Genomic DNA, 17,359 nt, shown 5'->3' on the forward strand with positions numbered 1-17,359 from the left:
GGCACGCGCTGCCAAGCACAGATGTGCCAGGCATGTGGGAAGTGTTTCTTTCCTACTGACTGGATCTCCTGAAAACCAAAGAAATAGCCATGCTGAGAGCTCTGCCTTCTGCCAGTGAGCCACAGTGCTGGAAAAATACAGCCAGCCACTAGTGACAAATAAGAGCTTGTTTACACTGATAACACAATAACATTTACTGAAAATTGAGATAGATAAGAATGTAATACCAAATGGGTCTCTACCAGCTAGATGAGAAATCCCCTGTTCCTTTTAATCAAAGCATGGGCCTTGTGTGAAATGTGTCATCTGCATGGACCCTGCAACCTCAGGAAAGACGTGAGTTTCATGATATAGCTAAAGTGTGTCCAAGGACCAGGTACTGACCGTGCCATGAGCTTGTGGAGTTCTTGCTTGTGCTGCTGGTCCTCAGTTGCAATAGCGTGCTGTGCCTGCTGCTGCATTGTCTGCACGAAGTGCTGCATATGCTGGAACGCATCAATCTGTAATTGGATGATGGTTGCAAGTAAGGACCACAGAGGTTAAATACAACTTCATAAGAGAGGAAGACAATGTGGAAATAAATTTTCACTGAAAGCAGAAAAATACAGTTTTGTTTTTCTTCAAAGCTTTTTAGCCATTTACATCTCCCTAAAATCAGTTTATACTCTACATACGTAGCACCAAATAAATGAAGAGGTTAGAGATTCTTGATGTCTCAGAAATCTGGCCACTGAACTGCTACACTGAGGAACAAATAACTGCATCCTTCCAATGCTAGGCACACCTTCATGTCATACATACAGTCAAAAGCATGACTGACCATAACATAAGCTGACATTGTGCTTTGATGTGCAAGAAATTAACTCTGGCAAAGCGACATGGTCACCTGCACAAGAAGAAAACTTCAGCAGCAGACAATGTCCTGTTACTGCTTATGCAGACTAAGATTCTAGTAATGACATAAAGATGTCTCATTTGCATTGAGCATGCACATCAAAGACAGTCCAGCAATTCCAACAATCAAACAAATGTTCATAGCTTACAAACTGTTTCTGACCAGGTCACTATCATAATAGACAGGATAACAAATCCAGAGAAGCCTGTCTATAATATGCTATGGCCTGAAAAAAAAAAACAACTTGAGAAAATAATGCCTGAAGGAAAACTTGCAGCTTCCTGATTTTCCCTCCTAACCCCTGAGCTTTGGCTAGGCTTACAGTACACACCATGGGATGTAAACTTTGATTTGTTTCAACAAATTAAAGTCTAGATTTCTCCTAAGGTTGTTTAAGAAGCACAAATGTACATTGCTCCTTTGCCAGCAGATTACATAAGGCAGTAGTGCTAAAGCAAATTTTGAGGGAAGACTCTTTCTGAAATTCCTTGGAAAGAATTATGGGGTAAGAAAACCTGAAATTAAAGATTCAAGGAAAAAAAGTATGCACACTTCACTGGAAACAATTAGAGTAAAGCTCTTGCAATCTGGGAGGTCATTTCAGGTCAGAAACTGCAGAATATGCTATTAAGAGTCCAATTTACTTCTGTTCCATCTACGGGAATGAGGTACTTTAGAGTGAGGCAAGAATCACCTGAGCTGAAATGACTCATCTATCCCATTCAAATGTCAGCACACACAAGTCAATTGTCAGGAAAAAGGGTATTAGCCCAGCGTAAAATAAAAGACAGTATCACGCTATTAACATTAATGGGGGGCATTCCACAGCTTGTAACCTAGATACTTGGTTAGAAGGGGGTGGGGGAGAAATAACAATCTTATAAATAGTTATGCTGTTATGCCAGACATTTTTCAAAAATAGACAAAAAGATATTGCCAAACAGTTATGTGCCCCTCTCATATCTAGACACACCCAACAATCTGCTCTTCAGTTTCCATTAATATTGAAAACTGATCACCATAAACTGACAGGCAGAGCACTTAAGACTGAAAGCAGTAAGTTTTCTTTAACAACTGAATTCCTAAGTTTGTATGCAGCCTTGTTATGGTATATGTCTGTAGAATGCAGCTGCAGGCAAAGGTCCTTGTTAGAAGAAACGCAACAAGTTTACTTATCCATCTTTTTATCTGTTGTTTAAGAAAAGATTGTTGTGCAGCTCTGCAAGTGCTATGCGGCTGGTTTCTATCTGCATGCCATTTTTTTTTCTGCTGGATCTGGCAAGTGCCAAAATGGTGGTAAGGAAAACATTCTAGGTCAACCAAGCAACCTTGAATTCCTCAGCTACAGAAAATGGTCATTTCCTACCATACCAGCCTACCTCAGTAGCTTATTACTTAGGATACTAGATCAAGTCAACACACAGAGTTATATAAAACTCTGGTCTACATATATCACTAAGTAGAACTATGTATTATTTAGTTACTGACAGTCACTGAAATAGAACATAAGGATATGCCAAACCATGTAATGCTGCTGGTACCAGGATAATTCCTTAAATGCTTTCAGTGTTTGGTATAAACAAATGCTTAAGTCTCACTCCAGACTGCAAACTCTGTCGTACCCTAACACAGCTTCTTCTGCCACAGAGCTGCACCTTTAACCATGAATTTCAAAAATAAGCATCTATGTTCCAAGTCCCACAAAGGACTGAATCACTAAGTCAGCCCTTCCAGCAGAAGAGTGCTCAGAGAAAGGGTTGAGAGTTGCATGTAGGTATAGGGTTAGTGCTACCTTGGGTAAAGTATTTCTCCCTCAGCACTGTAAACGACACCCACTTTTAATGTGTTAGAAAGAAGAAAAAAAAAAGCCCCTAAGCACAGAGCTTATATACTATATTTAAATAGGAAATCATTCAACGAGCAAGAAGAGGTGATTCTAACTACATCTGTTCCTCCTTCTCATCTTTGCTGCTTTTCTAATCTTTTTTTTTCCTGTTTTCATGGGCTCCGCATGCATCAGTCTATTTTAGATACATTCTCTTCCCCCATCCCCTTAATTTTTGTGCTTTGTTTCATTCTGCTTTCTACAACTGCACCTGTTTCCTGCATCTTGTCTATTCCTTTATCACAGGTCAACCACAGAAAAGTATACTTTCACTCGAAGAGGCAGGCAGAGAAGCCCTATATACTTCTTGGGTCATTTACTGAAATAAAAAAAGAGACCATTACACAGTTTTACAAAGCCAATAGAACACGGCCTCATCAGCAGCTCCTTCTGTTTTTTAAATTCAAATAAAGAATAGTTAGGTCATGGCAATGTTCCCATAGCAATGGCTCTGCTCCAGTGCTGGCAATCCCAAAGACAGGAAAAATAAAAAAGATGTGGCAGAATATGAGAATAAATGGAGGCTTTAATGTATATTAAAAAAAAGATAAGTTATCCAGTCTGGAGCTTATTGGATTTGATTATGTAAATTCTCCCTGTGTTGCAATGTCAAAAACATTCACCCTAGGCTCTTTGGAGCCAAACTGTTCCCATGACAAAACCCTATGTACTTTTCAGCTGTCTTTCAGTTAGAAATTTTCAATAATGTCCTTAATAAAAGTCAGTTCTGCTCAGTAACTAAGTACAAGCTGTTCAGGATATTTTTCTAAAACTGGTAATAAAAAAACTTACTCTTTCAGCATGTACCCCTGACCATAGGTGCAGTGTGGAGACCTGGCAATCAGAACAGTGGACGAGAAGTCAAGTACCAAGCCCACACAGTAAAATCTTGGTGAGGACAGAAGAGCTACTATTGACCATTAATGGTGGCTGCATCCCTTGGGTACCTAATACTGGTTTAGCAAACATAATCTTTCCACGTAGGAAGTAAAATTAGGGCCAGGCCTTCTCTGTCACTATAGAGTTTTAAAAGAAAATTTCAAAAGCTTATCTTCTGAATAACAATAAGGAAAGGAATTAGTTATCCCTTTTTAGGTGAGCAAAAATAGAATCTTCAGCCTTGACTTTGTTCTGTGGGTGTTATGAAGAGCTAACATGAATGCCGCTGCTCAAAACCTGAGCAATGAAATGTAGAGAGCACTATGTTCTTTTGTACCTTACGGGCGCTCTTCCACATGTGTTTCATGTATGCATAAGTCACTTGGGGATGTACAGTTGGCAGTGGGTGATCCAGCTGTCGAGATGGATCTACTCCCAAGAGCAGGACAAGTGTCTTATGGGCCAAAGCCTGGAGAAAGTTGCAAAGAGAAAAAGGACGTTAAAACAAGTTCATTCTTACCTCCATTTCATATTGACTGCAGAATTGCCCCCCACTAAAAAATACCTCTGAGCCTCCAGGTAAAACAGAGACATAGCAGCCTTATTACCACTCCCTGGATTCATAAGAATACTACATGATAAACCATATGTCTTTGTTGGGATCAGAGCATTAGATTCTCATTTCAGAAGCCAGTAGAGAGTGTGAAGTCTCCATTTCAATTATTTTTTGTAATAAATCTTGTGGCAAATGTTGAAATAGGATTGTAATGTTCAACGATAACAATGTCACATTCTAGATTTGACAAAGAGTGCTTTAGCAGAGAGCGCTATTATTAATAACTACAGTGCTGCATAAGAACTTTCAGGTATAGCATGCAACAAAAAATTGGCTCTGAGGCTCTCAGGAATAATATTAGTCCCACAAAAATAACCTTGGCTACAAGCATGAACTCTATGCTAGTTACAATTTTAGCATTTCAACAATTTCTGACCGGTCTCCTCCTCAGAGGAGAGCCCATCCCACTTGGGCAATGAAAATATTTGGAAATGCTTGAGGTTGAAGCAGCATGACAAAGCCAATTGTCTAAAAACCTGCTGTAGAAAGTAGAGCCTGATAATGCTTACCAGTCTGCCACTCTTGCCACACAAGCTGGCATACTTGAGCCAAGTTCTCATGTCCTCATGAGGATTCACAACAAGAGATCGGACCATCAATATTCTTTGCCAGTCTTCCACAATTCGTTGACAGCCCTGAGAGAAAAAGGAAGAGAGAACTTGGTAGCGTTTTATCTCCAATCTACTCCACAGAGCCTTAATTCAGAATCTGAAGGGACTTTTCCCAAGATGGAGAGACTTCAGTACCCATAATTCACAGCAGGCCGACATTACGAACTAGCTGGCTTTTTCTTTAATACAGCAATGTGTGAAGAAGGTTAAGTCCTTGACTCTTACTCTCTGCAGCCAGCTCAGTGTTTGCAGTCTAGCGATATCCTCTGATGGAAAAAGAAGAAAAGCTTCTAGAGCAGAAATGCATCCAAAAATCAGGAAAGCTCTTTGTGCAACTCCAAAACAAGTCAATAGTTTTATAACCCTTCTCAACCTAGTTTTAAAACCTATTTCTGGTTTAAACAGTGACATATCTCAATATGGAGATGGTACAAAACCAAATGGTTGCAAAGATATTTTTGTTATTGCCCTTCTTCTCCTTGCATGTGTTTCTTTTAGAGGCTGGCATGACTGAACTGATATTCTGCCAGAAACTGCAGTTCCAACTGCTATGCTGCTTGTGCAAGCATTGTCTGGTTCTTGTCTGTCTGAAGGGAGATACGTAACAACATTGTCAGTCAGAGGAGGATGAGGCTGTATTTCAAACATTCAAGGATGCTACAGAGAAGTAGAATTGTGGAAGGGACAGTAACATACATCAAATACATCATGCTTGCTGTAATGGCCACATACTTCAGGGTTAACAGTGATGCTCTGAAGTTCATACCGATCCAGAGATGACTTAGTTTTGAGGTTAACGAAAGAATTTCCAATGGCAGCAAGCACCTTAGCACCAAAGCATCTATTTCTTTCTCTTCTTCTTTTTCCCCAAAATTGAGGGCTGGGAAATTAGACAAAGCTTGTTTGCTAACACCCAAATACACCTCATCCCATAGGCATTTTAAAATTATTAAAAAGCAGCTATAAAATGTGCAATAACTGTATGTACTGCTTTCAGGACTATAAACAGCTGTATTCAGACATTACATTTCCTGTCACTCTCAGTTTATCCACCCCAGTGGAATGGTCCCGAGCTTTTCCAGTCAGGAAGGCAAATGGGATACTAAAAGCCTTGTCACAGTTTCCCAAACAGCTAAAAAATATGCAGCAGCAACAGCCTTTCATAAGGAGGCAGATATAGCAGTCACAGTGAAGAACTCTGCATAAGGAGAAATTCTTCCTCCAGGCAGTGTATCAAAATTCGGTATAATGAGAGCATTTTACCCTAATTATGCTCCCCTCCCCGACGTTACAGAAAACACCTCTTTAAACAGTATTCCTGTATGTACTACATCTGATATTCACTTTCACTGTAGGGATGCCTCTTGTAAGGAAATAAGTCTCAAAATATTTGGCTGATTTAAATCTTCAGAGGTGCTTTGGATTTTTGCTGTTTAGGGTAAGAAAGGCACAAACTTCTCTGTAAATACAGGAAAAGCAGCATTGCCAGAGGTCTCTTTTAAGAGGACAAGGCTAATCAGAGAATCATAGAATCATTTAGGTTGGAAAAGACCTTTAAGATCATCAAGTCCAACCATAAACCTAACACTGCCAAGTCCACCACTAAGCCATGTCCCTAAGTGCCACCAATCGGAAATGTTCTTCTAAGAGGTCAAAAAGGAACAGGACAATCTTTTACAAGTATGTGAATTCTCTGTCCAGTTTTCCAGCATTGTGAGAGAATTCACTTCTCCTTAAAATGCAGCCAGACAGGTAAAAAGTTCAAATTAGCCTCATCCAAACCAGTATTTCCAGATGTAATCCAACACTGAGATAAACAGCCTTGGAGATCTTACTAGTGTCTCCATTCTGTACACATCTTCCAGTGGAAGGTGTCCTTGCCCATGGCAGAGAGGTTGGAGCTAGATGATCTTTAAGGTCCCTTCCAACACAAACCATTCTATGATTCTATATCAAGGCTTAAATCACCCCACTAAAGTGTCACACCAGTAGACACCTCAGGAACATTAACCAAAAAAAAAAAGAAGAGCCCAAACAACCAGGACAAATGCAAAGGAGACAGAAAGCATGCAGCCATGTAAGCATATATGCTATTGGGATAGAAAGATAAATGGAAAGGTTCGCTGAGCCATCGCACTGACTCGAAAGGAAGCTGTTCATGGCAGTACATCAGCGTCTCCATCCTTGACCTTTACAAAGATGTACCTGCAGTCTTTCCCACCAGATCTGGCGGATGATCTCACGGCGTTCTGGTACAAGTTTATACTGGATAACCTCTTCCAGCTCTGACAGCATCTGGCAGGATACCATAGCCTGAAGGAAACAATCACATTCCATCCCAATCACTACAGAAAAAAATCTATAATTAAGGAGCAGTATTTTGGCATCAAAATCTTAAGTACATATGCTGCCCAACAAGTAAAGGCCCAACTGCTATATACTGGTATCTAGATGATCTGCTGATTCAAACTTTCTAAATGTCAATTCTTATTTCTTTTTTTTTGGGGGTGGGGGGGGGGGGGGAGCTCACTTCACTGTTTAGTTTGTCCCAAAGCTGCTTCGACAAAGTTATATTTCTTATCTGACAAGAGCCATTTAGCTTGTGGGCCTACACAGGTCTTATGTTTGATACAAGCACTACTCAGAAGTTTTATGCAACTTCTAGAAACAGTCTGAAGCAGCAATGAGGAGAATGAAGGCTGAGAGTTAGACACTTACCCCATAGGCTCGACTGTAGCTCTCTCCTGCCATGGCAGTCAGCTCAGCATCTAGCAGATCTCTGGCTTTGTCAATGCACTGAAATAGAACAAGATATTTGGTGAAATGTGGTATGTTTTATCTAGAGTCAACTGTTGGAACTGCTATTCACCTGTTCCATCTCATGAACAAAGCTGACATTGTTCCCATTCTCCAACAAGAACCAGGAAAGGATGTTACCAATAGAAAGAACTGACAGGGAAACAGTGTCCAGGGGCAGGTGTAGGGGAAGTCAAGGGGGCTTCATTTATCACCTGCACAATCTGAAGTTTGCCTTTCTACCAAATCAAAGTTTGCGGTATTTCTAATCCTACTGTCATTGTAGAGATCATAATTAGTAACATTTATAGAGAAAAAAGAGAAGTTCACATTTTAGTGCAAGAGAGGCAGTTACAAAAAAGCCTCAAGAAATGTCTCTTGATAATATACAATGACAGAAAATAGCTCTCAGTGTTTTATGTAATCCAACAGGTTTTTATGAATTTTACAGGACAGCAAATTCCACTTCTCTTCCTCCAACTAAGACATGCTCTTCAAGCATGAAATAAATCCTGCTTTGGTTCCAGTCATTATATAATCTCTCATCTACAATTTTTCCTTTTCAAAATGTTAAAGGTTAATCACAAACTCTACCTTTTTGAATGCCTGGCTAATTTTACTGTGCACATCACCCAAAAATCTGTGTACGGGTTTTGACAGAGCAAACTGAATTACTCCTTTATCTAAGTTGGCAAGCCAGCACAGAATTCTGAGAAATGATACTTGAGCTTCCTTGGAAAGTAAACAACATGCTTCACATCTACAGAGGGGAAAAAGTCACTCTGCAAATCTCCTCTGTGACAAACAAGCATACCAATACGGCTCTGTTTAATAGACTCATTCCTTGCCTTGATTTCTGATGTCAATCTAAAATTTAAGATTTATCACTGCTACCAGAAAAATTAGAGGAAAAGTTCTGGTACATGATATATATGAGCACTTCACTAAAGGAGCTGCAACAGACAGAAGTGCACAGAACACCCATGAAGAATCTTATGTGTGTCTTATGCCATCAATGCCTTTTATCAAGCAGTGCCTTGTAGAATGGAACCTCTGCCAAGATAACCCTTGTGCACTGTCTGTCTAGAAAACAGACATAAAAGTAAAGAAGCCAAAGAATGACTAAGGCATTCTTACACTCTACAGCACCGGGCCACTACTATCTGTACATATATTCACTGCTGTGTTTCTGGAAATACAAGGTAAGCTCAATCACGAAGGTCTAATACGTCAATGGAAAAAAGGTTATTGGGCAATTCATAGGTTACAGCCAACTGCTTTAAAACAGCATGTCTTTCCATGCAGAAATACAGCCTAGTTCATCTTAAACTAGGTTTTGGGAAGCCAACAAGGAAGATAATTACCTGCTGAGCCAGTGAGAAAAGGTCCTGATGAAGAGCCAGTACAGCCCTGTAGAAAGCACCGTCATGGGTGTCCCTTGGGATCATGCAGGTATATTCTTCCATGCTATCCCACTGACCTGCAGAGACACAGATATCCTCAATAATACAACAGCCTGCTCTCCAAGATAAGAACAGAACTATGCTACAGTGCTTAGACATCACTGACTAGGCCTGAATGCTGTGTGGTACTTCTACATTTAAGTCAGGTCTCCAACAGCTTGTCTTTGGCAGGGACAGTCTGTGTTATGTACAGAAACTGTATATCTGCACAAACTGTATACATACATACACACAGTTATAAAAAAGCAAAAACATAGGTATATTTCTTCTAGGCAAATTGTTATCTCATAGAAAATGTTCTTGCATTCCTTGTGATGAAAAAGTTGAAATGCTGACATTTCCAGAACATTTGAATGAATTAGTGTCCTACAAAGCAAAAGATGAATTTTTCTCAGTAAAGGCTGGCAGACAGCAAGTGATTTGTAAGCTTCTCTAGTAAATATCTGGCTATCAGCATAATGGATATTTGGACCATTTATAGATTTATTCCACTTAAGATTGTCTACTCAACAGACACAACCTATTGAGATGTTCATCAGTCATTGTTCTAGTTTGTAAATAAGAGTGCCACAAATCTGAGAAATTCTATTAATCTCATTTCAAGTCTGAGCTATGTTCAATGTAAAACTAAGTAAAAGGGACCAGTTAAGCAACTGATTATCTGCTCAGACCAATAAGGCAGTCTCTCTGTTATTTGAGACCACACTGGAGGACCTTATGTAAATGCAAGTTTTCCAAAGGGCTTCAGTGTTAAATAACACTTCATTTCCCAACATAAATAATTTTGGGTTTTGAGTTTGCTGTTTCTTATATTTTGTAGTTCTGAAGTAATTTACAAGTATCTGTGCCTCCACATTGTGGGCTGTCATATGCTACCACACAAGGATACATTACCTAGGCCCCAGGCAGCAGCTGCAGCCATCCTAGCCATCTTAGCTTGAGTTTCATCATTGACCTGTGTCCACTTTTCACAGCATTGCTGGTGGAGCTGCCCCCTAAGAAGAATCCACAATTTCTGATCAGCGAAAAGCCTCTTCTAAGAATTCTGCCTTGTTAAACAACGACTTTCCACAGATAAGATGACAACCAGCCCCATTGTTCTTTTTAGATAAAGTGGAGAATAGGATTCTTCTCCTCTGACCAACTCAGACATGCTAGTCTGATGACAAATATCCTATCATCAGAAAATAATTTAAAGGCACACTATGCTTTGAAAACACAAATCCAGACAAAAATTTGCATTTGTTCCTCAGCAGGTAGTAATGCCTACTTTATGAACTGAACTGTCAACTCCAGTATACAAATACAGAAAAAAAAAAAAAAAAAAACATTCCCAAGAAAAAAACCAAACCACTACCAAACAAGGGACACTTAAAATTTTTCGCAAGTGTCAGTGACAGAAAACATATGATCTGAATAGCTTGTGCATGGGTCCCGCTATCAAACATTTTGGATAAACACATCATCAAGTTTGAAGCCAGAAACTAGAGAATCAATGCTGCTGTAACCTAGTATGAAAACTTGTCATGGCAAGATCTCAGAAGGGATCTGAATCTTTCATCTCCAGTGGAGAGGAAGCATCAGGATTTTTTTATATTATTTCTTTTAAATCAACTGTGAATGCTCCATTAATCAAACCAATTACTGTGGGTGTTGCAGTTCCAGAATTTCTCAGGCTGGATACTCTGTAGCAGTGGAATAGCTGCCAACTGTGAGGAGGCCAGCTTGCCTTCTCTACTGTCATACTCTCCCCTCCCAAAAAGGAAGATGAGTTAGTCAAACAGAACCGATGGGCTGCCACAGGCAAGATAGTCATTCTGACAGCTTAATGGCCCAGGAGAAAAAAAAACCCAAAGCAAATGAAAAACCAAGCCAAACCTAGCAACAGTAAATCATCAGCAGCGAATCAGGACCTCATAGATGCTAATAAAGCAGTATGGCTCTTGCAGACTTAACTACATCAGGAGACAAATGGCTAAGAATATTTTGACTGTACTTTCAAAACATCACTGGACAGAGTACTGAAATAATGATGCTGCATAGTATCAGTTCTAGATTAACTGTCATATTCTGCCAAGCAGACTCCAGCAGCACAAATAGTCAAGTTGAACACTACTGAAGAATATCAGCAGCCAAACCATGGAATCCTCAGTCTCAGGATGATGTCTCTATAGTCAGTTGCAAGGTAGCAGACAACACTTTGCAAAGGCATTTCTGAATTGTAAAAAACATCTGCACAGAGACAGAGTGCAGTCCACAACAGCAAGCACACAGATCTTTGTGAGATTGTGATTGCTCTCATCGCTACAGACTATCAATAGATGCATAATATCTAGCTCCAACAGAAGAAAAGCATCCTTTTGTAACATATTTGTCACTGATATGTGAAGAAGCAGGAGGTTCAGAGAAGACACTTTACACAAATACATGTCCTGCAGGAGGGAGAAATTCTGTAAATCCCTGGTGGGAACTGCCTACTCCTAGAAAAGATGATTGAGAAACTCAGTAAGAGGATCTATTTTTCCTACTGAAAAAGCTACACCCAGTATGCCTCACCCTCATCTACAAACAAAAAGGGCAGAGAAATGCTGTCAGAATTAGGTTTCTCAAACAGCTCTGTTTCTCTAACAGTAAAATGACTTTAGTGAAGAGGAATCTCCTTACTCTGTGCCATCCCATGGGTTCACGTCAGGACCCATCAGGAGAGAGCTCTAGTGACATGAAAAGTTCAGTAGAAAGGCGGAACCTGGACCAAATCGCATATGCCCCTGGGTAGAACTGCATGCTACAGTGCACAGGATGCCTTCTCCAATTATCTTCTCTGAATTGAAGTGAACAGGGAGAAAAACAGAAGCCCCCAGTTAACTAGCAAGCTATAAGTCACTACCAGCTCACCCTCTCACAGACACAGACTCTAACCACTTACGTGTTGACAACACACATTTAACACAGGGTTTGAAATACCAAATGTCCACAAAGACAATGCTTAATGAATCCTAAAAAAGAGTAATAATGAAAAATTCAGCCATCTACAAGATGGGCAAAAGGGTTTTAAAGTGGGAGTGATTTACTTGGCAGAATCTTACACCCTGCTGACTATTAGGAAACAGACAATTTCACTAACAATTGTGCAAAAGACCATGCATTCTGGATAGGCATAGGTCTGACCGTGAATAAATATCTCTCATGTTTTAATCAGAGTTTTAAAAGGAGGGCCACAACGACCTCCCTTCATAACTGTTTTTGACAAGTGCTGCCCAGTTAATGTTTCCTGACAGGTCCCCTCTATTTACAATTTCTTTCTCTGTTACAAACGGGGTTGATCTGATCATAAGACTGCAGATTCTCTTTCAGAGAAACCTTCACTTATAAGATGGTCCATCCCAAATGGCTTAGAGATATTATTACCAATTCTGACTTCAGTGAATAAAATGAGAAGTTGCTGGAGATACTCAAACTATTAAGTAAGCAGGAGTAAATAGGAATTCAGGCAAAAAAATTGCACCTGGATGACAGCATCCAGAGAAGAGAAAGGCACCATTTTTAAAGGCATCATTTTCCTCAGTCTTCAGGCATTCCTCTCTTACCATTCACCAAGTGCTTCCAAGCAACGCATCCGTCCTAGCATCAGCTCAGGATCATCTTTGTTTGTGTCCATCTTCTTGTCATAGGCCACCAGAGCATCTTCCCATTCATGAAGCTTTTCATACCAGGTAGCTTGAATTTCCTAAGGAGGGGAAAAAAAAAAAAAAAAAATCAGAATAAATAGTGGTATTAATATTCATCATTCTATATTAACTACTGCAACTCTGTCTATGGTGGTCACTTAGCCCTTTTTTCATTCTAAATATCCTCATGGACTTTTGCGATACAGAGAAAAGACTTGAGCTAGTGCAAAAATAGGAATCCTGACTGTTGCTCAACCTGCACAGAAATGAATTCACGTTTACCAGAAGGATCAATCCAACATCATCCCCCTATTCAGTGCCACTGAAATATTAGCTCAGTGGCTGGTGCTTTTCTTTTTGGAAAGGGAGAATGAGTGGAATAGGAAAAAGGGTAAATCTATAAAATATTCCACTTCCCATTGTTGCACATGCTTGCATTTAAGCAAGAACAACAGTCCTGTGTTCAGGAATGGAGTGACTAACTGCAAAAAAAAAAACAACAAAAAAAAACCAACCAAAAACAAACCCAAAAAGCACACTGTGCATCTGGCTACTGTTAGGCAATTTTTTAATAGAGCAGGTAGTATAAAGTTGGGGTCTAATCACAGCCCTCACAAGGAAAGGCTGTGGTTTGTAACAATGCCAAGCAGTGATCCTTATCAGCTGCACAAACTTTTCTTCAGTTTTTGTTTCTAGATTTTGTTTCTAATTTTCAAGAAATAAAACGCCTTAATATATTTTCCATACTTATCTCTGCCAATGTTTTTCTGCTCAGTCCTTGGCAGCTCATGTCTTGACATAGGCTGCAGAACAGATTCTTTTCCCAGCCTTGTGGGCAGGGTCAGTATAAACCACGCTCTGTATGCCAGGTCTTCTACTTTAACTCCTCAGCTCAGTCATAATATTTCAAGCAAGTTCCTGAAAGTAGAGCTCACAGCTCCTCTTATGACTTATTTTGTAAAGTTGCTAGTTGCCCACAGCCGCATTTAGTGTCAACGATAGCTGCTAAATCCTCCTCCAAATCAGGTTCTTGTAGCCTTCCCAGCTATCTTACCTGCATACAGTGTTTGCTAGTATACAGCTAAGTACACAGTATACATCCCATAGGCAGCAAGGCACCTTCAGTATGAATGATGCAGTATTACAAGTGGGGATAGAACCTCCCTCAACATGACTGATTGAAAAAACACACCACCACCACCACACACACACACACAAACCCCCCCAAAACCCAAAACCTACAAAACCCAGGAAAACATAAGACATGAAGAAGAGAGTTACCCAGCAGGACTCACCAGCTCCCCAAAGTGCTTCATGGCATATTCCAGTACCCCAGCAGCTGCTTCTGGCTGTTGCAGTTTATTGTTAATGCTGAAAAGGTAGGGAGAGAAAGACCATTTAACACAGTTGGCAAATATTAGGGGCTGGTATGAGCTTCTGCTTGATAATACCAAGCTCTATCATTTAGAAATACCAATTGAACACCCTCCTTTTCGTTTAAAACTTTTAAGTGAACGACTAGACTACAAAAGACACACAATGACTACATATTTGCAAAACAATAGGTGCACACGTATTCTCTGCACATATTCTCAAGACTCATTACACAAAACAGTGACTATATATGATTATCAATTCTAAATAGCAGCCTGCATAGGAAGCATAGTTGCCAATAGTTTGAAAGGCATAATTTCTTAAACAGCTACACTTAAGAGCTTTACAGTACTGATTTTTTTCCCCTCTTTCTCTTAAACAGCCCACCAAGTCCTTTAAAAATCAGAGTAGAGATTTTAATGATCCAGGAAACAATCTACATCATTAGAACAGCTGACAAATGTCACCAGGAACACACACAAAAAGCTTGCAACCCTACTTTCAGTTTCATGTTTCATATAATACCTCTGCACTGGTACTAACCAGTACTGGCGCTCTTCTTTTGCTGTTTTTCAAGAACATGTCAGAAAGTCCTGCCATCACAACCAGTCCTCATTCTGTACCTGTGAGGCATCTTGCTTTGCAAGGGCAGCTGAATTTTGTGAAGCACAAGCAAATAGGCTACTCATGAGCCTGGTTCTCCAGTTCAGCAACATACATACAGCTATTCTCTTAAATAATTTCTATTTCATATTGGTTGGCTGATCTTACTATCAGAAATGGCTCTGCACATCAGTGCTTGGTGATCACCACTTTTGCTAAAGCCCAGTTTAATGAGGAAATAAACTTTTCATGAAGCTCCTGCTATTTTATAAAGCTTATTTACAGTCTCTGGCTCATTGCTTTCCTCCTTTCTTAGTGGCGCTGGAAAACAAGTGCAAGCTGTTCAAAGCAATGTCACAACACCCGAGCACTCTACAACACACCCTACAGTCCAACATTAATAATAGTTAATCTTTGGAATGGAAACAGTATAACCTAACAAATCCAAACGTGTCAACTGACAGCAACGCAAAGAGACTTTCAATGGTCTTTGAATATGCTGCTGTAGATATAAGCAGCTTTCAGAAAAATCCTTTCTTGCCTGCTATCATCAGAATGATTGCATTTCATCCCCCTCCCCACTGCCCCCCTCCCCGAGAGGCCTGTTGATCAGTAAAGAGACAAGGAAATCCATAGTATTAAAAGAGTACTCTGAACAGAGAAGAGAGAAAATTTTCAAATGAGTGCTATATTTCTTCTGTCTGTAGAAGTTTCCTTTCCTGACAACTAAAGAACCAAGCTCCTAGACACACTCTGGGTATCTGGGAAGGTGAAGTAAAATACTCTTGGAAACAGGACCTCAGAATGGCCCGAGCTCAAATCAGATTTAGTCTGGCTAAGAACACACCCTAATCACTGTTCAAGAAGACAGGCACCCAAAAATGGGAAGCACTTGAAATATATCCATGCCTTTTTTTAGCAAGACAGTCAAAGAACATACTACCTCCATGCTTCCCAAGGGAAAGCTAGGCAGCACTGCCTCATAAAAGTGATAAATGGCTGTCACATTTCATATCCTGATGATTTAAAGAGCCATTGGCAGAGACATCACTTCCAGCATGTCAGACAGTTAATTACTTCCAACTTATCTTTCTTGTCAACACTTCCTGACAAAATTGGCCTTTATCTTTTATTCTTCAACAATTAGCACTGCTCTTTTGCTGATGCTCCCTGGTGCACGCAATTACTCTTTTTTTGTTTCATACTTTCTTGGCTGTCCAAAGTAGAACTAAATGTTTCAAAGCTGTCTATGGCTAGGTTTAAGCAAAGGGAGGGGAAAGAAGGGAAGGGGAAGGAGAAAGACTTTGATTTAAAAGAATACACAGCAGTAGATATAATACTATGTTGTCATTATTAATCATAAATTACTCTCTTGTAACAAATGATCTAGCCCACACAGTGAGTAAAGATAAATAATTTTGTAGACTAGGGTAAGCCACTGACTGGGAAACCTCCTGTCAATTATTTCATATTTTGACGTACCACATTAAAATAGCGCATAGACAAAACGGGGGGGAAGCAACAACATTCACTGCTTTGACAGAAATGGACCTAAACAGAGAGAAGTACAGCTGTCAAGAAGAGTACAAAAATCCCTCCAAAGCAAGACTCGTGCATCAAAGTGGACTTTATTAATATGGCTGAACATTCACTGACTTATTTCTTCAGAGTAATAAAACCTTGGTAATCACTGCATCTTTTTGCTATTCAGTTTTACAGGCTAAGGGAAACACAGTCGTGTGTGGATTAAGTTCTGATCTTGTGTTTTGGAGGTTTTTTTGTTTGTTCTGAAAGACCTTAGATTTCTGCTTTTTCTCATCCTCTGGATTCAGTGTGCTCTGAGTGTTGGAAGTATATTGACAGTTCCCAAAAACTGCTACTACCACAGCTGACTGGAATGTGTTTTCGACAGACCCACACCTCCCTGCACACAAATTCTCTGAGAGTGGGCCTGCAGACTGTACTTCTCTTGGAAAAGCATTTCCACATGGAGTCCTGCTAACACATTCAAAATACATGTTTAGAAATCATGGCATTCTGTGCTTCCCTACCCTTTCACCATCCCACCATTACGGCATTGCCCCTCTCCCTGTAGATCTGATGAGGTCTGCACTCAGGCAGAATCTTCTTAAATTTTGTAACACTCTTAAAACACTACAGAGCTGTGTTCTAGTCATTGTGCTGGAGACCGGACAGATGAGCAACACTACAGAAAAGCATCCAGGCACACAGAAGAGGCCCTGAAGGGCCAGTATTCCAGCCAGGCAGAGCTGCCAGGGGGTTAGTCACAGTGTTGCTGCTGGAAATTAGGGCAGTTTATTGGATTACAACCAGGGGGATAGATTTCTCCTTGTATCTGGAAAAAGATAACTACAAAATCTTTCTGGATTAAAGGAGAAGGTGGGAAAACATCTCAAAAGACGGAAACAGTGCTGCTGGCTAACTCAGCAGACAGTAACTTAAGTCTCTGTTTACTGGGTGGTGTCCTTGCAGTTGTTCCTAATTCAGGATAATATGAAGTTTAATATTAAGGTGAAGGTCAATTGTTCTCCATATCCACTGAGGGTAG

At 40.1% G+C, this 17,359-nt stretch overlaps 1 protein-coding gene across 2 annotated transcripts in view; it reads right to left on the minus strand.

Moving 5' to 3' along the window:
* The window catches only part of MTOR (mechanistic target of rapamycin kinase), a 68,523-nt gene that overhangs the window by 16,622 nt on the left and 34,542 nt on the right, over window positions 1–17,359 (minus strand). For both annotated transcript variants that reach the window (XM_041124098.1, XM_030016968.1), the window contains 9 exons: window positions 14,109–14,184; window positions 12,733–12,872; window positions 10,040–10,140; window positions 9,047–9,162; window positions 7,605–7,682; window positions 7,092–7,199; window positions 4,785–4,910; window positions 3,997–4,128; window positions 385–500 (listed from right to left, as the gene is read on the minus strand). In XM_041124098.1, the coding sequence (XP_040980032.1) occupies window positions 385–500; window positions 3,997–4,128; window positions 4,785–4,910; window positions 7,092–7,199; window positions 7,605–7,682; window positions 9,047–9,162; window positions 10,040–10,140; window positions 12,733–12,872; window positions 14,109–14,184 (993 nt within the window). The remainder of the gene's footprint in view (window positions 1–384; window positions 501–3,996; window positions 4,129–4,784; window positions 4,911–7,091; window positions 7,200–7,604; window positions 7,683–9,046; window positions 9,163–10,039; window positions 10,141–12,732; window positions 12,873–14,108; window positions 14,185–17,359) is intronic.

This window comes from Aquila chrysaetos, chromosome 6 (assembly GCF_900496995.4).
Source record: "Aquila chrysaetos chrysaetos chromosome 6, bAquChr1.4, whole genome shotgun sequence".
NCBI lineage: Eukaryota > Metazoa > Chordata > Aves > Accipitriformes > Accipitridae > Aquila > Aquila chrysaetos.